General features: G+C 35.7%; 1 protein-coding gene across 7 annotated transcripts in view; it reads left to right on the top strand.

Annotated features, from left to right (window-relative positions):
• The window catches only part of OPA1 (OPA1 mitochondrial dynamin like GTPase), a 55,034-nt gene that overhangs the window by 15,777 nt on the left and 18,803 nt on the right, over positions 1-20,454 (top strand). For all 7 annotated transcript variants that reach the window (XM_086618003.1, XM_086618001.1, XM_086617999.1 and 4 more), the window contains 22 exons: positions 2,087-2,140; positions 3,255-3,359; positions 4,349-4,435; positions 5,332-5,445; positions 5,764-5,844; positions 6,256-6,330; positions 6,650-6,721; positions 6,871-6,970; positions 7,484-7,614; positions 8,143-8,215; positions 8,307-8,379; positions 9,126-9,241; positions 9,849-9,913; positions 10,538-10,614; positions 12,832-12,997; positions 13,520-13,672; positions 14,293-14,401; positions 15,018-15,097; positions 15,754-15,894; positions 17,257-17,373; positions 18,692-18,785; positions 20,040-20,150. In XM_086618003.1, coding sequence (XP_086474129.1) covers positions 2,087-2,140; positions 3,255-3,359; positions 4,349-4,435; positions 5,332-5,445; positions 5,764-5,844; positions 6,256-6,330; positions 6,650-6,721; positions 6,871-6,970; positions 7,484-7,614; positions 8,143-8,215; positions 8,307-8,379; positions 9,126-9,241; positions 9,849-9,913; positions 10,538-10,614; positions 12,832-12,997; positions 13,520-13,672; positions 14,293-14,401; positions 15,018-15,097; positions 15,754-15,894; positions 17,257-17,373; positions 18,692-18,785; positions 20,040-20,150 — 2,194 coding nt within the window. The remainder of the gene's footprint in view (positions 1-2,086; positions 2,141-3,254; positions 3,360-4,348; positions 4,436-5,331; positions 5,446-5,763; positions 5,845-6,255; positions 6,331-6,649; positions 6,722-6,870; positions 6,971-7,483; positions 7,615-8,142; positions 8,216-8,306; positions 8,380-9,125; positions 9,242-9,848; positions 9,914-10,537; positions 10,615-12,831; positions 12,998-13,519; positions 13,673-14,292; positions 14,402-15,017; positions 15,098-15,753; positions 15,895-17,256; positions 17,374-18,691; positions 18,786-20,039; positions 20,151-20,454) is intronic.

The following is a 20,454-nucleotide window of genomic DNA, read 5'->3' as shown; positions in this document are numbered from 1 at the left end:
AGTTTTCCTTTCTCATAACTCTTTATGATGGCAATGGAGAAAGAAAGAGGAATCTTAATGTACAAACCATGCTGAACTGGATTAAACAAGTATTGATATGCCTATATGGAGATATTTTAATATTTGATTTTTTTATTTGTGTGTAGAAATCATAGATCATTGATTAGCCATTATGTGACTGTTAGTACTTCAGATTGTTATGACAGTTTTAGCTTTCATTGGCAACTTAAAAAATTTTTAGCAATATTATGAATTACATGTTTAAAATACTCTATGTACTAATGTTCAAAGCACACCCGGACCAAACGCTGAAGCATATACATCATTCTCGAGCTGTTTGTTATTTTTGACAGAGCTTACCTAATTGTCCTTGTTAGAATTAATCATCTAGTGCTAGATAATTTTTTGCTTCAGATCTTACAATATGTAGCTGTGTGCAATATTTTTGCTTAGTGTGTTTAACATAAGTATACTGTACATAAAGGACAGTGCTCATGTGGTTAAAGGTAATCTATAAGTATGTACTTCAAAGATGCATCAAGGCCCAGTAGTACTTTCAGGAACAGCTTGTTTAAGAGCAGAGAGCAGGAAGGCGTTAACTGATTTGAAAATCTGCAGCACATGGAAACACTTTGTTTTACTTTTCTTTCCTTTATTTCCTTGCTTCTTCTGACTCTCCACACCATTCGCTTTGTCCTTCTGTTTTCATTTTCCCTTATGTCTCTGAGGTGTTTAAAGTGTGTGTGTATATGTAAATGTTTATTTGCATATACCTGCATGCATCCAGTTGTCTGTGTGCTAAACTAACCGTGTTTCTGATGCACTTTTGCTGTCACTGAACTAATGAACAGAACTGAAAAAGAAGTCAATTTACAGCACTTCTTCTCTGCTCTTGATGGATAAGAAAATAAATGGATATAGATGGAAGTGTCAGCTTGGGTTACTTTCTGTAAAGTGCAGGTACAATCCTGTACATTACAGGTTTAATAGCTAAGTAGTATCAATCACCATGAATAACTGGATTTTTTTCTTGTTTAATCTGTAACAACTGGTGTGAAATGATAGTAACTAAATTGATTTGTGTCTAAATGACAGCTGTCCTCTGCATGTTTGATAGCATGCTCTTTCTCATGCGAAGCTAACTTGAGTTGTAAATGTCACGAGCTTTATTACATGAGCTTTGTGTAAATATCGAAGCTTTTACTTATATTATTCTTTCAGTAATTGTTTATATTTTTTTCTAAATTTAATGTTTCATCAACCATTAGATTTTGTGGTTTGTAAATACTTACATCATACGAATTTGTATTGCACCATTTATGCTTTTGTCTTTGTGTTATTAAGAAGGAATTTTTTTGAATGACTCTATTACATCTTGATGAACCCATTTTAAGAATATTTAACTAAGAATGGCTCTAATTGCCTGATCTTATTATATTCATGCTTTGAACTCAAAATGTTTTGTATTATAATATCCTTTTTTTTCCCATTTTTAATGTAATTTAAATAATTTTAAAATAACCCTTTGAGACTGTCCTGACTAACTACTGTTTATGAAGTTGTCCATGAATGTTTAGGATTCTAATTCTGGAAAACAAATATGAAATAAGAATCACCTTGAAGATTCAGAAATAGTGAATGCTCACCTGAAAGTAATTTCTGTAGATAGCAGGTGTCGTAGTGATTGTATCCTATTAAGGCAGTGCTAATTCAGGAAGTGATCATACGAGATCCTGAGAGTTTGATCAGTAAAATTACATTTAGGGCAGTGACTGGAAGACTCTGAACGTCATATAGAGTTTACTTTTGCCTAAGCCCACTTTCCTAGAATTAAGTCTTGAAGGGTTAATTTTTGCGTTTGCATGTACTGGAATTCAGACTTTTTTTTTTGATGCGAACCTCCTGTTGCAGATGGAACTCTCCATCAGCGTTAAATCTCAAATGCTGATTGAAGAATTTTACTTGCTTTAAAATGCATGTAAAGTCAATTTTCTAATGTGGAATGAAGCTTTCAGTTTGTGGTTTGGTTACTTGCAGTGGATAAACTTAAACAATGTGTTAGTAGCCATGATTATTTTTCTTTTAGGTTTCTGACAAAGAGAAGATTGATCAGCTTCAGGAAGAACTTTTACGCACTCAGGTAACTTTTCAGAGTTACTGATGTTAAGAGTAGAGATTTATGTAGAGCAGACTCAGATTTACTAGGCAAACACACACCTGAAATATCTTGTGTTTGGTAAAAACGCAGTGCTTTTTTCAGTCTTTGAGTTTATCAATATGGAGTCGACTGTGTTGGCACAGACCAAAGGTCAGTCTGGTCTTTTTTCTCTGACAGTGACTGACAGCATGCAAGAGGTGAGCGTAAGAATAGGGCAAATGCGTGATCATACTTTCCCAAAATACCTTCCTTGCCCTCAGTGCTGTATATTCCTGAAATGTAAAGTTAGCCCAAGAGTGTTATGTAAATATAATGGTGATACTCCAGTTTTTACCTGGTTATGCATGCTAATTTTACCCCTAACATTCTACAGTTCTCTTTTATAACTTCAATGCTACTATGTATGTCTGTGATGTCTTGTGTGTTTAAATGGCACATTTCTGCAGAAGGGAAAGGAGTTTACTTATTGAAGAGTTACATTTGTAACCTCTGTATATATTTGCTAGTTTCTAAAGCATTTTTTACTTACCTTTTTTTATAGAAGCTTGTTTTGTTCTCAAAAGTATACTCAGGCCAGATGCATTTCCACATTGTAGAAAACAGTTTTCAGAGTAGTCAGAGGACTAGCATAATCTCCTTCTAAACATGACTGATCTGGTACAGTTGTTTCTTGAACTGAGGTTGTATACTGAAAAAAGGTCTAAACTAAGCCTGCAAATTCACGTTTAAGCCCTGTGATGTTTTTGATTGAACAGCCCGTTCCCATTGACACTAGTTTCTGTCTGACTTTATATATGTAGCTCCTTTGAAAATTATATTTAAGATGCTTAAAGATTGATGTATGTATCTCCAAGTTTAAACATTACGGTCTTATTAAAACTTCTGAAGCAAAGGTGGTGTGTTGCCAAAAAAAAAAAAAGTCTAAGTCTTCTCTTGATGACCTTGTATTTTTCATGAACTACAGTGATCACGAAGGTTTCTATATTTTTGCAAGGCTTACTTGAAAGATAATATGTTTTATCCTAGGTGAAACTTTGTTTGTATGAGTGTACTGTTTCTGTAATTACAAAAGTATGTTTGTACCACTGTTTTGTAGCTCAAATACCAAAGAATGCTTGAGAGATTAGAGAAGGAGAACAAAGAATTAAGAAAATTGGTACTGCAAAGAGATGACAAGGGGATTCATCAGAGGAAGTTAAAGGTACTTACGTGTTACAAATCAGCATAGAAATATAATTATGCCATATTTTCCATGATGCTATTCTAAATTATATTTGTTGATTTATATGTGAACTTATAATGTTTGTTGTATGATATCTATGCTAATTTTTTGACATGTTAAGACTTTTATATGTCGTGGTTTTTTGAATTATATAACTTTTGGAAACGGCTTCAGTTGAAGAGCACAAAGAGCTTACCAGGTCTAACTAAATAACTTACCTAAGTAAGTGGGGAGCGTGGGTTGGGTGTTTTAATGTAGCTTCACTGTATTTCCCAGTAAATATGCTTCCAACTCTTCTTACACACACAGTCTGATCCCTTTGTGCTTTGTCGTGGGTCTTACTGAGTTTGATAGGAATTTAGTTACTGGGTCAGGAAACATCTTTTAACAACCCTGTATAAATCCAGGGAGATTGAACTAAGTGTGCTTTTGCTTTTGTCTGCCAACATCCTGAGCGTTCTAAAACCAGACATTTTCTGCCTCTCTGCATCACTTGCTCACCAATAAGGATCTTTACTCTGGGAACTGGAGGATAAGGAGTTTTTATTTGTACAGAATGAGGTTGATAGCTTTATACCCTTGTTAATGCTTACTGTTCATCACAATGAAAAAATAAGTCTAGATGTTTAATGGAAGAAACTCAGTTCAACTTCTTAGCTTGGAAACTGTGAAGTCAGCATTGTTTGTTCTCTTATGCTGTACATAAGAGCTCTCATTTTGCTCTTTGAACAAGATACTGCTGTAGCATTTTCATACACAGAAGGCAAGGGATGACTTTACTTCGTATTGTACTTCATAAAACAGAGATCTGTCCTGCAGTATAGACATTTTAGATTTCAAACCATCAGGAGAGAATAAACACATTTTTACAGATGAGTTTACAGAATATACATATGAAGTAGTCTGAAACCCAGTCTTTGTTCTGTTAATTGGCTGTGTTTTCTCTCTGTTCTTTTTTGTTTTGGTAGAAGTCCTTGATTGATATGTATTCTGAAGTACTCGACATCCTGTCTGATTATGATGCCAGTTATAATACTCAAGATCACCTACCTCGAGTAAGTAGATAAGAAATTCAAGTTTTTTAACTGAAACACCAGTCTTGTAGTTGAACAGAACATTTATTTATATACCAGAATAATCCAGAGCTAGTGCTAGGCTGTTTTCTCATAATTCCAGGGTTTTTGCTTAAGACATGTTCTCCATTTTGAGTGCAACAAAAGAATTTTGAGAATAACAATGTAACTATGTTAAGTCTGTCTTGGCTCTTAGATAAACCCTATCTAGATCCAGATATTGCTGCTGTGCTTAGAGTTTCATTTTTAATGGTTTCAGTGAGGGCATCCCACCCTTCTCAGCAGTGTAAAATGACTGTTGTTTCCCAGGGTGTACTAGCAGAGCTGAAATGGTAAGGTGCCCTGGCTACCTTCTCACAGTAGTGCTGCTGTTGGAGGGGGAAACAGGGTTTGGCTACCGTGGCTGCTGGTGTAGGGGAAAGCCAGGAATGCTTCCTGCTTCAACAAGTACATGTAGCACTGGTGGCTCCTATAGAAAGCTGATAAGATGGGGAAGCGACAGCAACTACGTTGGAATTCAGCCTTCTCCAAGCAGAAGTAGCATCTACCAGATGAGTAGTCTTCAGTGTTTCGCCTGCTGAAAGGATTTTGTACAAGGAGAGAAGAACTGACTGCCACGAGAACACCAAGCCCTTCCTCTCTTCATTAGGAGGCCTGGCCGAGTGCTTTGTGGACTGTGCTGTCTTAAGCACCAGTCAATTTTTTTTCATGACTAAAAGTTAGGATTTATTCAATGATTCCATGTCTAAACCAATGCATTTGTTGTCAAACATAATACAGCCAGTGTTGATACAGATTAGCATCTTTTTAGTCAGCTTTTGTTTAAGCTTCCAGAATGCCCTGCTGAAAGCCAATGGCTGTTTAAACTTTCCCTTAAGGTGGTGGTGGTTGGAGATCAAAGTGCAGGAAAAACCAGTGTGTTAGAAATGATTGCCCAAGCCCGCATATTCCCTCGAGGGTCTGGGGAGATGATGACACGTTCCCCTGTTAAGGTAAGAAACATCATGATCTCTGAATCAGCATTTGCCGTGTTGTTCTCCCTCTGATTATGCCATTAATTGATATATGTGAACATTGGTTTATAAAATGACTTCCAAGTGAGATGTTGCAGTCAATAACAAAACTTCTGCAGGCGTATATGTGATCCATTTGTCCTATGACAGTAGTAGTAGTTCCTACTATAAGTAGTCCTGTGCTAAATAAGCATTACATATAGTTGTATGTCTGCAGCGGGAAGTACTCATATGCTGTGTACTTCTCATGTTACTCTGTGTTAGTATACTTTCTCATGTAAGGCTTTTTTCGTTTAGGTAACTCTCAGTGAAGGTCCCCACCATGTGGCTTTATTCAAAGACAGCTCTCGGGAGTTTGATCTGACCAAGGAAGAGGATGTAAGTATAAAGATGTGACTGGAAGTTAATGTGACTTTTATTAATTCTCTGAAAAATTTTGTGTCTTTGTGGGCTGTTAGCCCCTGTTTAATTAAAGGGAAATATGTTTAGTGGGGTAAGGCATTATATTAGTTATTATATTATCTCTTAGTATAGTTTTTGGCTGGCACTGAAGTGGGTAAAATGTAGAAGGAGCTCTTGTGCCAAGACATTTTTGGAGTATGCAGGGGTCTGCAGGTAATCTCTCATTTAGTGTCCTGTTTACTAGACTTAGTTATTCAACATGCATTTGAGACAGTTAGTATTTATAAGCGGAGATCTTAATCCCCAAGTAAACTTTTTTACTTATGTTGATGATTTTTTCTTCTATCACAATATAAGGAGTTTGATATTTTGCTTTTCTCAAAACAGCTTGCAGCTTTGAGAAATGAAATAGAAATCAGAATGAGGAGTAGTGTGAAGGAAGGGTGCACTGTTAGCACTGAGGTAAGACTTGTCAAATATTTAGTGGCAAATATCTGTACATGTATGTCTTTGTAAGTATTTTTCAGATGGAGACTGTCATGAATCCAGTTTGTGTATACTTAATATTTTGCACTATACAGTGTGTATTTGGACTGTTAAAATCAGGTTTATATGATAATTACATGCACATATAACTGGACTTCCTATTTAAAATTACTGTCTGTCGCTAGTTTAAAGCATATGTATGTGTTTATGTAATTTTATATATGTGCGTTTGTATATGTAATTATCTACAAAGTAGGTGTGTGTATAAACCTTTAATTTCAATTTTACTTTATAGACCATATCCTTAAGTGTGAAAGGTCCTGGTTTGCAGAGAATGGTACTGGTTGATTTGCCTGGAGTCATTAGTGTAAGTATGCAATTAAAAGAAAAAAAAGTCTTTAGATATGTAAAAGTGAGGTCGTGCTTTTGGTGAGAACATTAACTATTGTTTTTCTTTTTTACATCTTTCTGTTTTCTTTTTTCTTTTAAATATGTATCTCCATATACGTATTAAAGACTGTGACATCAGGTATGGCTCCAGATACAAAAGAAACTATCTTTAGCATCAGCAAGGCCTACATGCAGAATCCTAATGCCATCATCCTTTGCATTCAAGGTAATAAGTCTAGTTGGTTATCCAACTGGCAGGATTTTTAAATTTTTTAATTCTAATTCTTATGTGACTTTGGGAACTGTCCTAATTTTATTTTTTTTCCATTTGTGGTAATTTGTATAGTGTGCAAACCAACATGCTGTGGAACATCTGTTTCTAAATGAAAGCACCTTTGGTATCCATGGCAAAAATCAACTTTTTGATAAAGAGTTTTTTCTCATTAAAATAAAATACAAAATTTTTCAAAAATGTTTTTGGAGGCAACAGACAATAGAGTTTAATAATTAAAGCAAGATGGTGCTTGTTCAAAACTTACACAACTACAACAAATGAATTCTTTTATGATACTAGAAACAAAGCAAATTTTCACTGTGTGTGCCCAAAAATTGAATAGAGTGTAATTTTACTGTTTTTAAGTAGTAACATGGAACTTATTTGATGCCCACTATATTTTCAGTACTGCATGTTAGATTACATTGTCCTTAAAATGTAACTTTTTGGTTTTGTTCATTTTAGATGGATCAGTAGATGCAGAACGCAGTATTGTCACTGACTTAGTCAGTCAAATGGATCCCCAAGGAAAAAGGACAATTTTTGTGTTGACTAAAGTTGATCTTGCTGAGAAAAATGTGGCTAGCCCAAGCAGGGTGAGTTTAAACTATTTTTCTCGTACTGTGGTGGCTAAAGTCACATATGGAAAAATACTTGAGATGCCATCACAAATATTGGACCTCATCTACCTATTCTAGATATTTTTGAGTGATTATTTGCGTATTCAGTATGAATTTTTGGGGTGGTTGTTTTAATCTCTCTCAGGCTTTGCTTTTAATGATTAGCTATGTGACTCCAGTCACAGCTTGGCTACATCTTGCTATAATACTGAGTCCTTCCATGTGGGTGACTTGAGCAAGTTCCATTTCCTGAGAAGGCTGTAGGATATTCTGGGATAGGCTTTTTCACTTTATTCTGTGTTTTGCTATGTTATGCCTTATTAGTTTCATGCTTTTATATATATTTTTTTTATTTTAAAAATCAGTAGAACTCATAGTCCTATGACAAACTTTCTTATAGAAGTCTATGCATAGGTACAACTAGATCTGGCTTTAAAACTGGACTGAAGGAAGAAATATCTCTGTGCAAAGTTAACCATGTTTTTTAATACTTTATTTTCATAGATCCAGCAAATAATTGAAGGCAAACTCTTCCCAATGAAAGCTTTGGGTTATTTTGCAGTTGTTACTGGAAAAGGTAAAGAGAGCTCTGGCTTTGCTTATTTTCTCCTTAATAGCAGAGAAAACTGTCTAAATGGAACTGTTGCAGCACTCTCTTCTTTCTCCAGGAAACAGCAGTGAAAGCATTGAATCTATTAAAGAATATGAAGAGGAATTTTTTCAAAATTCAAAGCTGTTGAAGTATGTTGCTATTTATTCCTTTTAATAAAATGAGCCTATGTTGGTAAATGCTAGCATCAGTTTTTCTTGTTGAACTTAGAAAAAGGATTGCAGTGTGAAAATGCTATTTGAGATTTAATCTGCTTAAATTAAGCATCTTGTTGAGGTGGCCAAGTTAGCCTTGTTTCCTGCTGCTTGCTGTAAGTCAATGGCATCTTCAGGCAGCAATTGGTTCCACTACCATTCTGAGCCTCTCTTGGCTCCAGAAGAACTAAGTTCCCAGCCTGTGTCTAGGCCATTGAAACAGCTGGGAGGAGTGAATCCAGCCCAAATATGAGTTGTCGTGCCTCTAAATATCAGTTGTCTTGGTGTGACAACGATGTTGTATTCAAAGGATTAGCTTTTTTGTTCTGCTGGAAGCTCATTGAGCGGAGTTTTGATTTCACAAGATTGTATTTCTCAGGAAAGTAACCTGCATGGTCTGGTCTTTGGGGCTGCAGTACTTGCTCTGCAACCTCTAGAATAAAAATTGATTTGTGGTGGGGTTTTTTTGGGCCTGGTTTTGGTTGGTGTTTTTTTTTATTTTCCCTTTGCTTTGATTATCTGCATTGAATATTTTGGAGGAAGAGACTGGAATTTGTATAGGTGCACATTGACATGTTATTCTCTGCTATAAAAAGCAAAGCTTTATTCTTGTGAGGAGGAAACTGGGGCCAGAAAGCGTGGGTATGCATACAAGGATTTCCTCTAGCTGTCTTTCTTTACAGGACATGTATGCTGAAAGCACACCAAGTAACAACAAAGAACTTAAGTCTTGCTGTGTCAGATTGCTTTTGGAAAATGGTGAGAGAGTCTGTGGAGCAGCAAGCAGATGCTTTTAAAGGTAAATGTTTTTTTAAAAAAACATGTGAAATAGCAACTTGCTGTTGAACAGTTAGTTCTATCACATACAACAATACTGTTGCCAGCATGCTTGGGCAATTGTGTTTTATGCGTTTTGTATGATCACCATTTCTCATGAATTGCCAATTGCCCCAGTTAATCTTCACAAAAACACATTAAAAAATGATTCATGGTATGAAAGACCCACTTGCTTTAAAAGCCAAAGGAGTAAATTAAGTATGAAGAAAAAAAATTCTTTTTTTTTAATGAGCAAAACACAATTCTTCCATTGCATTCAGATGTTGTTTAAAATGGCTTCCTATATAAAGATACCGTCTGATCAGCCAGGGCAGGACTGACTTGTCCAGAGCTGGAAGCTGAATGGCTCTTTTTCCACTATGTTTTTTCAATGCACGAATCCGGCAACTTGCAGACATAGTATCTTAGCAAAGCATAGACAGCAAATACTTGTTTGCAGAGGCCCTTAAAGTTCTTGCAGGGTTTGTCATAAGCAAGATTTGTGGCAATTTTAGGAGCTGCTAAACTTTTAAGATAGTCATGAAGTGCATATAGACAAAAAATTAAGGCCTTTTTTCTGATTTTTGCAGCCACACGTTTCAATCTTGAGACTGAATGGAAGAACAATTACCCCCGATTGAGAGAGCTTGACAGGGTAAATTACACTACTGCTTTAATTTGTCTGCTACAAAACGTTGAAGATTGTGGATTAAAATTTATGTCATTTAATCTCATTTGTTAAAGTTTCTTAAAGTTGACATAGAGTGCTGACATTTTAAAATGTGAAGACAGTGTAAATTATTCTAGGGGAAGGAAATACTAAGCTCTCTGTTTCATGAAATAATGTGCTTTACAGTTGAGATGCTTCAACACTTACCAAGTCTTTCACTCTTCTAGAATACAGTTAACTGACCTAATTTGCCCATAGGAATAGGTCAGCATTTCTCTGATTATGGCAGAACTGGTGAAGAGAGGTTACGTTCTCTGGTCTTTCCGACAGAGTAACAAGACAAGCATGATCCCATTCTCTAGTTCTTTTATAGAGATCCTGAATATTCAAGTGCCATGCCTGGCCAGAGGCATGCAAGAGATGAGTGGGAAGATGTATGGTAAACCAGGGTAGTTTGACAAGCATATACATTGTCCAGAACATGACCAGAAGGTATCATTTTAGGCTTAAAGGCTGTAAGAAAAAGGTTTTGCTTTTTTACTCTTTGTATGGAAACATGATCAAATTGTACTTGAAATCTTATTATTTCATATTTCTCCTTTTGCATAGAATGAACTGTTTGAAAAAGCAAAGAATGAAATTCTTGATGAAGTCATAAGCTTGACTCAGGTCACACCAAAGCACTGGTACGGTAATTTTTTTTTTTTTAATTAACTAGCAGAAGTTTGCCTTTAAAATATAAAGAGTTTTGGTTAAACAAAATTCTTAAATAATAATACATTGTCCTCAGAAAAACAGTTTCTTATGTCCTCTGTCCCTGCGGAAGTAGTCTGTGTTTGGTTATTCTGAATCAGCACATACTTGTATAATCCATCAACAGAAATTATGATGTGAGTGTGTTTTGTTCTGGTTTTGTGCATATCAAAACAATATCTATGATCTTGGAATAAAAGAAACTTTGTGTATCTGTGAATCAGATTCGGGAGTTTAAAGATTATGTAATTCCTGGCTGTAAAAAGAGCTGATCTAGACATTTGAGAATTTTCATCCTACATATGGATCTCATTGGTAGCTTCCACCAAGTAGCAACGTATTATGATGCCCTGCTTCTTTGTAAGGCAGACAGAGGTGTGAGAAAGAGCTAGCTTAGCCTAAGTATTTTAACTGTGTAGCTTCACTGCATAGTAAAGCCACTGTAGATGCAGGCTGAGAGAAGGATAGCTGAGTCAAGGATTACTTTGGCAGCCTGTGCCACAACTGAGAACCACAAAAAAGATTTCTTTAGTGCCTTTGCCTGTTACCTCGTCATAGATTGAAAACCAAGATAAAATATCTGTCTTCTAATGACATTAAAATAATCCTGAGCATGTGGATGTATTCAGAGAAAGTGTTGTAGGCAGTGTATTAGTCTGAAGTTATGTTCTAGCCCAAATGTAATGTGGGTTTGCCATTTTGGTGTTTGATGTGTAATAGATGCTGAAGTACCCTGGCCCATGTCTGGTCGGCATTGTTTTATGTTGTAAACTGGGTGGGTGCATAACATGAGTGTTTGTGTGCATTTCTTTTGAAAGTTAAAATGTAGTGGTGATTCTATTTTTATGACACTCAATGAGTTATAAAGTAGAACTGAAAACCCAAGTCATGAAAAAATGTCTGTTAGCCATTATGTGCAGCCGAAAAACAGCAGTGCATTTGATGAATGCAAATGTTTCTATCCTGCTAAAATTCTCACTCCTTCCATTAATTTGATTGAATTGAACAAAGCAGAAGTATATTTTTATTGACATGTCAGTAAAGAAGGAGTGAGATGGCATTTGTTCTTAATTCTAGCACTGCCCTTCTCCTACAGTGCATTTATAAATGGTAAAATCCATAACAGACATTTTCCAACACACCCAGTAAGTGAAATTAATTTGCCACATCCCCAGTTCTTTTAATGGTGATCAAGAACGATCAATAATTGTTCTTTGTTTAAACACTATCCAAATCATCTTGTTTTGAACAAAGCTTTTTAAGGAAAACATTTTTTATTCTTCAGCTCTTAGCTCTCACCATTCTGCTGAATCTGACATTCATATGACCTATTGGTAAACTGATTTATCATGCTGAGCTAGCATAAAATTAACCTGCAAAAAACACACAACCTGTACTGGAGACTGTGGCAGGAGCAGAGGAGCATGACTGCCTCTGTGGGACTGGCTGTGTGTTACACTGGCTCAGCTGAGTTGTCTCACTGCAGCTGCAAAGTTTCCTGAATAAGTTTATTGTAATTTAAAAATGTTAAAATTAGATTGTTTCCATTGTTACTTCTTGAAACACATCATAAATAGGAAAGTGGTGCTTAGTTTTGTAGTGACATGAGGCACTTGTATAAATGAATGTCAATATACGTTTTGGTAAAAGATCAGACTTCTCAACTTGCTTCGTTGTTTATCAAATCTGGGAACAATCAATGAAAATCCCATATGGAAAGTTACAGCATGTTCCAACAAACAAATCAGAATACTACAGAAACAAAACCCATATATTTTTTTGGGAGTGTGGCCTTTTTAGTCAAATCATTTCAATGCCTTGCAGTCTGCCCTCTTGTCATTCCCCACCTGCCATGCACACGCACACACAGGTCTGCATGGTTATACTGGTATAATTAAAGATTGCATTGCTGTGCGGTGGCAGCCGTAGGAGTTGTAGAGTCCAACTTCTGAAGCTGTCTTTGCTGCTGAAAACATTGTATGTTTGCGTCCTTAGTTCCAAGCAGATTTTGATTGAAGTTGTGTCCTGATGTTAAGGAGTGTTTCCTGTGTTCTGTAGTCTTATTTTCTGTGTTTCGAACAAATTGAATGCATACTGGTTAGACACATTTGTATTAGAAGCCATCATATGTGTTACAACTTCCATTTTAGGGAGGAGATTCTTCAGAAATCTTTATGGGAAAGGGTATCTACTCATGTGATTGAGAATATCTACCTTCCAGCAGCACAGACTATGAACTCAGGGACGTTTAACACCACTGTGGACATCAAGCTGAAGCAGTGGACTGACAAGCAACTGCCTAATAAAGCAGTAGAGGTAAGAATTTAGTTATTTTTAAAAATTAAAAAAAAAAAAAGTCTTTGCAAAGCATGATGAAATGAAGGCATAGCTCCAGAGAAGTAAGGTGACGGTTTGAAGGGCTGACTGCAGTTCTTCTAACCTGCTTGCATGTCAGAAAAGGCTAGCAAGGTCTTGATGTTGAGAAACATATACGTTGTGTTTTGCTCTTCTGGTAAAGTTTCCCTATTAAAGACCAACAAAACACGTTTTTTAAAAGGTTAAACAAACCCTTCAAGCTAGGTACATTTGTTTGTAATAGCTTTATGCAAGTTTAACAGAATTCCTCTTGCTACAACATAGTGAAGTAAACTTAGTGTTGACTTCATTAGTAATGGATAAGGCAGCAAAGGAAAAGTCAGTGACTTACTCTTATGCTTGTACGTTGTTTTCGAAAAGTGCAAATTTTTGTACTTAGAAAAATTGTCATAAATGTTCCTTTACCAGCTGGTGCGTGGTGTAACGGTCCATTTCAGCAGGCATTGTTCACTGACTTTCTAGGTGGCATGGGAGACTTTGCAAGAAGAATTTTCCCGTTTCATGACAGAACAAAAAGGAAAAGAGCATGATGATATCTTTGATAAACTGAAACAAGCTGTCAAAGAAGAAAGTATTAAACGACATAAATGGAATGAGAGAGCGGAGGATAGCCTGGTATAATGTAGTGGGGTTTTTTGCATTTTTGACTAAGTGATGTTGAAATATTTTTACTGAAGTTGCATATTCAGTATTTTTGCATTCTTTTAATGTAATCATAAAATTATAGGGAGATGTGTCCATCTCTCCTTCTGTTTATAATGTTTTAATTCTATGTTTCTCAATTCATTTTACTATTACCTTTTTTAATGGTTGCCCTCAATAGCATCTAATAAAATTGTTTTGGTTGGTTCAGGGAAATGTCCTCCATAATCCACTGGCTGCCCAAGGACAGCCTTGTGAGAATTGTTTGGGATTAGCTCATTTGTTCTGTTAAGTATAGCCACGTAAAATAACAGCATTTCATTACCATCTTTATAGATTCTGTAATCCAGAGGGATTTCATGTTTGCTGTGTTTTTTACATTATTTGTGCTAGGCTATAGAAGAAAGTCAAATTAAAGGCACAAGAAAATATTTTTGACAGTGCTTTGAAAAGTGCCTCTTGAATGAATCCTATGTGCCCAATACACACTGTTTTTATAGACAGCAAGAAATGAAGAGAATGTCAGAAATCTTTTATTACTAAATCCTGAATAAATGATTTATTTTATGCTAAAATGGTGTTCTGTATTGCAGCGAGTGATCCAGCACAATGCCTTAGAAGATCGGTCAATATCTGATAAACAGCAGTGGGATGCAGCTATTCATTTTATGGAAGAGACACTCCAAAGTCGTCTCAAAGACAGTGAGTTGTGTGATATATTCCACTCTTGTGTGTTTTTTAATCTGGGCCAATTTCTGGATCTAGTTCACTTTACTGCAATGCAAGCATTTGTATCAGCACAACTGAGATAGTGGTGACAGTTTAGAATGGTACTGATACTCAGAGAAATGTTTAGCAAAATACAGCCTCTAAGGCTAGTGTTCTTGCAATGATGCAACTGAAAGATAAGTAATAGAGATCTGTAAAGTCAAAAAATTGTGCAAACACGTGTAGAAGAATAGGATAAATTCAGGGAAAGTGGTTGGTCCATTTATGGTTGTCAGGCATAATTAATTTTGATGCAAGTTGCAACAAGGTAAGATTTTTTTAAACACTGGACTTGGAACCTGGAGGGCTGTCTCAGTGGAGGGGTGTTATATTTTTTTATGTACTTCTTGAAGCATCTACCAGTTGGCAGTCATTTTTTTAATTTTAGTAAAAGACATCAACTGTTGCTTTAAGTGAAAGACATCTAACTTGACTCCGTATGACATATCTTATGTTGTTAAGCATAAAACATCTATTCTTGATCTTGTACGTAATTTTAGAACTATAAATTCATTTTAAGTGATAGCTAATATCATGTTTCCTTTCTTAGCTGAATCTGTTATTGAAGATATGGTGGGTCCAGACTGGAAAAAAAGGTGGTTATACTGGATAGGCCGCACCAAGGAACAGGTAAAAGGAAAAAAAAAAGAGAATTTGTAGTTCACTACCTTTCGAAAACTTTGGTTATTACTCAGTAAATTTCAAAAAATACTAACCCTCTTCACACTATTTAGATGATTGCCAAAAAATACTACTTTTAAGTACTACTCGTTGTTTTAAATACTACACCACAGAGAATTCCATATGCTTTTTTCGTATTGCAGATATATAGTGGCTTGTAAACTGTTTTCCATTCTTCAGCTGACTTACAGCTTTGCTATTATGCCATTGACCTGAATATTTAAGTTCTCTCAGTAGAAAGAAACTGATGAAAACAGAGTGGAAACTGGGCTATTCTCCTGTATACTTTCCAAGCATTCCTTTTAAGCAGAAGTCGCGTGCAGTTTCCCATCATGCTCCATTTGGATTTAATCAGTATGTGATTCTGTATTTCTACGCATAATGAAAAGAAAAAAAATATACAAAATTGGCAGTGAATTATCCATTTAAAAATACTGTATTTAAGATATCTTTGCACAAATACCCTTTTGAGTCACTCAAATATAATAGTTAAAAGTCAGGTATTTTCTGTTCTAGGTTATTAAGCAGATAGACTGTTTATTGAGGAGATGCTGATAATCTCTGAGTCTATAATAATTAATTCTAACTAATCATTCTTATCCTAGAATATTCGTAACGAAACAAAAAATGAACTTGAGAAATTAATCAAATGCAATGAAGAACATGCAGCTTATCTGGCAAATGATGAAGTGACGACTGTCAGAAAGAATCTTGAAGCAAGAGGAATAACAGTGGACCCATGTCTGGTAAGATGCAGAATTGTAACAAAACACATGGACACTCTGTGAACATTTGAATGTTCTTTCTAGACAGCATACAAAGCACTCCATCTAAATATTGAATTTGTAATCCACATGTTTCCAAATTAATTACTAAATGACTGCTTGCACGCAATTCACACACTTGTGTTGGCTGTCAGACAAATGCGGTACAACGCTTTGGAATCTGTCAGTTTATACTGAAATTAGAATCTGCTGAGCAGATTTTTTTGCCTGCATTATCACAAGGCTTGTTTAAAATTATTGTTCAGATGTTATGTAGTGGAATCAAAGCCTTTGAGCAAGATGCGATAAAAACGCGTTGTATGTTCCTAAACTTTCTGTGTGGTTGTATGTACAGTTTGAAATTCATAGGTACACTGAAGAGAGGGAAATTTTGTAAAAATACTTGGGAAAAGGGAGGGATTTTAGGGTGCCCTGAAGGAATGTATTGTCGTTTAAAATGTTCTGGTAAATGTTTTATCTCATTGCAGTGTAAGGCTCTTAACCATAATTAGACCTTTTATCTAATTAAATGTAATATTTTAAATAAATGAGAATCCAAACATTAACAAGTAATAGATGCAGATTTCCTTTAACAGTGATTTATTTTCTGCGCCAACTTTGGCTACCTTTTCAACATTAATGCATGTACTTACTCAAAGTTGGAGAGTTATTTAAATACCTGCTGGCCCTTTCCTATACACCATTTACTATACCTTTTTTAAAGGTCAGAGTAGTGATCCACATCCTCTACACCAGGAGATTGAGTGCAAATTGAATTTCCTTTCTAGCTAAGCAACTGATTTTCTTAATTTTATTTTGATTTTTTTGAAGAGCCGTATCTATATACATATTTAATTTTGAAGAACTGGAACATAAATAAACCTAATCAAGAAAAGTTACAAATGTTTGTTTACGTAAGACCCATTAAATATTTATCTGTGCTTTAATCTGGTTTAATTAATAAATTAATGGGTACCACTCAAAAATGTATTCTCAGTTTTAATGTGAAGATTGCATCATGCCAAGAGCAGAACAATTTGTCCTGTTTTGCATTATGTAGTTTAAAAATATTTTGGCTGCAGACTGTATTTTTAAGCATTCAGTTATGTTACAATCATGGAAGAATAGATTTTTAAATTGACAGTCATCTGTGATGTTTACCAAATGTAACTAACACATTAATCATATCCCAGTTGCAGACAAACTGCTGAGAAATATTTAAATATACATTACATGACAGCAATAATGGAATTTGGAGTTACATTTTAAAATTAAATGTGATCGTTAAACTATGCACGATAGTGTATGTATTTATTTAATCAAATTTAAGTACTGTTTTCCTAGATTAAAGACACATGGCACCAAATTTATAGAAGATATTTCCTGAAGACTGCTTTGAACCACTGCAATCTATGTCGAAGAGGCTTCTATTACTATCAGAGGCATTTTGTGGACTCAGAGGTAATTTCAAGAACCAGATATACACTGGTGTTTTCCCTTAATATTTCCATCTCAATTGGGGGAAAAAACCTACAAATACTTTAAAACTAGCATAACCTTTCTTTTATATCCTTACCTTGAGATAGCTGGTGATCTTAGGTATGTTTTACAGGAGGCTTGTAACTGATAAAATGCCATCTTGGTGGTAATTATATAAAGTGACCTCTAGGTATCAGCCATGACCTAAACATCTGTTATTTATCAATGTGTATAGAAAATGCACTGTTATGAGCAGTATTGTACAGCTTTTGGTATCTTTTTGGTATCTATTTCTCCCACTTTCCCATTGATATTTATTTACCTCATTGACAGGAAAAATTCAGAAAACATTAAGTAAGGGGAGTTTGTGGGATAAGTATGGTAAGTAAGTGTTTAGAGTTAATGCTTGGAACCACATGTCATCAACAGAAAAAAAACAAACAAACACAACAACTCTGTAGCTTACAAACAGATCTTTTAAATTACTTTTCAGTTTTGTAAATGCAAGCTTTTGCAACAAATGACAGTATGCACGAAGTTGCACAAAGAAAAGATATATGGTTTTCTTACCATTATATTTTACATCCAAAAAAAATTACTGGAAAGGTAGAGCTCCTAACTTTCTGTGGAGTTTTGTTTTTCTTTTTGGTGAGAAATAATGATACCCATGGAGCCTGAAATCTTTACTACTGCAGAAATACCTTTGCCTGTAAGAGGTGAGAGAATGAGATCATAGAGCAGAGAGCTGCCTCTCTGTGACACTTAACCTCCTATTCCTGTTATTGTCTTTTTAAGGTGTCCTAATGGTGAAGTTAGTGCCCCCTCCTGCCATCCTTGCAGGTGTAGAAACTGTCTCTTCTTTTGTTAACAAATGTAGCCCTTGGCCCAACACTGTCTTCAGAAGCATTTGTCAAACCAGGGAGTCACAACGTGGAGTTCAGCTGTTGTCTTTCAGTGTGTTTGCTATGAACAAGTGTGGTGTTTCAGTGAGCATTAGGTTATACTCACCAGCCTGCATATAGTGTGTGCAAATTGTTCTTCCATGATATCCCTTGATAATGGCTCTTTCTGTTGAAAATAGTAGATGTAAAGGTGATTAAATAGGGCTGACACGATCCTTGAGAAGTATTTTCTGTGTGTTTCCTTCTTACTTACAGCAGTTATCCTGTGGGGTTTTTGTGCAAGATCAGGATCTGTATACATGAGTTTACGCTTGCTGCTAGAAGTGTCAAGAGATACTTTTAAGCGTAGGATGTTCACTGGGCATCAGAGGTCTGACACTGCAACTTCCTCGTTTCAGCTCGAATGTAACGATATTGTCCTCTTCTGGCGAATACAGCGGATGCTGGCAATCACGGCAAATACGCTGAGGCAGCAGCTCACTAACACCGAAGGTGAGGCTCATAGTGACTTCAGGTGTTTGAAACAAAAAACTGGTTAGAAATTTTCTAGTGTTCCTCTAGCTGTGTGATCTTTTCATGCTTAGTATGACTGGCTGATTTTTGTGTCCTGATTAAGTAGTTAAAAGATGTAGAGTAAATGGAATTTGACATTCTGTTTACATCAAAGGAATTAGTGTAAATAGAATGTCAAATAGTTAAGACACTCTACAGTTTAAAATATTTTCAGCTTACATTATGCTAATTGTCAATATCTTTTTCCAAGCAGGAAGAATTTTAATAAATAGTGACTATTCTTTTTTTCTCAGGTCAGTCTGGCTTTAGATTTTAATTTAAAAATGGTTGATATAAAAAAATCAATCCTAATGGATTTTTTTAAAGCCGTGCAAAATATACCATATAGTATCTAGACAAGCTTATACAACAGCGGCTTCCTTGTGAAGCATCCTTTATGTAGCAATCAGCTAGTGCCATGGTACAGCTACTAATAATGACCTTTGATCTGTAAAATAGTTTTCAACCTGCTTCTTGAAGAAGGCGCAAGTAAAAGATTTGAACCTTGTCACGTCATGCAAGTGACCTCCACAGAGAATAAATTGCCCCTAAATGTAGAAAGCTAGGGCCTGTCTCTTCAAACCACCTACCTCACTGACAGCTGCTGGACTGAAAATTAGGAAGTTTCATTGAGAGGTATTCCCTGTAAGTACAAAGGGCAAGGATATGAGTGTTAAGATAGACATAATACTGCTTGAAAGAGCTTTTGATTCCTCTTAGCCTTGTATATACAGCAACGCCTCTCTGTGTCATCAGTTCTTCAGCTTCTTTTTCCATCTTTCACCTTTTATTGACTTGGCCTTTGTTCATCTGATGAGGGTGGTGTTGAAAGCAAAAGTGTAACTGTTAAGAAGGAGGCAGCAAGGATACTTACAATAAAAGATTTGCCAGACAGTCTCAAAGAAACTGCTGAATTTAATAGACTGCAAAGCAGTCTACAAATATTTTTCTCCTCTTAAAGTCATCCAATAATGATTTATTTCAGAGGGAAAATATCCTTTGAAATGTAAACATCTTTCTCAAATAATTTCCTGCCTTAATGGCCCAAACAAGGGGCTTATGTGTTCAGAAGTTTGCCTTTTCTCCAACTACATTAGTTAGTGTGATGACACACACTGTCTCCCACAGACCTTACCAAAATTTTGTCTCTAGGTCATTTTTTCATTTGTTTGTTATTTTGGGTTTTTTTTACAGTAAGGCGCTTGGAGAAGAATGTAAAGGAAGTGCTTGAAGATTTTGCTGAGGACAATGAAAAAAAGGTGAAGCTCCTAACTGGCAAGAGGGTCCAGCTTGCGGAGGATCTCAGTAAGTACCTACTCTATAGTGTTTTGGAACTAGCTTGATATGAAGCAAATTCTGACCACTCTCCTTGAGAACATTTAATGTGATAGGGGTTGTTCAAGTGCTAGCATTTAATTAATACCACAAATTGAATTTTTCTTAAATATGTCACTTTTGAAATCCTGTATCAACCTTCATGTAGCTGTTCTTTTAGAGTGAGTGGAATGTGTTTTACAAAATCAGGCTTTTTCCGCTCTCTCTGTATGTTGAGATAAAACTAGTGGTAGCCTGCATAGTGAATATAGGTATTTAGTGAGGAAGTTACCTC

The sequence above is a fragment of the Tauraco erythrolophus genome, chromosome 11 (genome assembly GCF_009769465.1).
Source record: "Tauraco erythrolophus isolate bTauEry1 chromosome 11, bTauEry1.pri, whole genome shotgun sequence".
NCBI classification, from domain to species: Eukaryota; Metazoa; Chordata; class Aves; order Musophagiformes; family Musophagidae; genus Tauraco; species Tauraco erythrolophus.
Note: the sequence above shows the minus strand (reverse complement) of the source record. Positions and strands in the feature narration are given on the sequence as shown.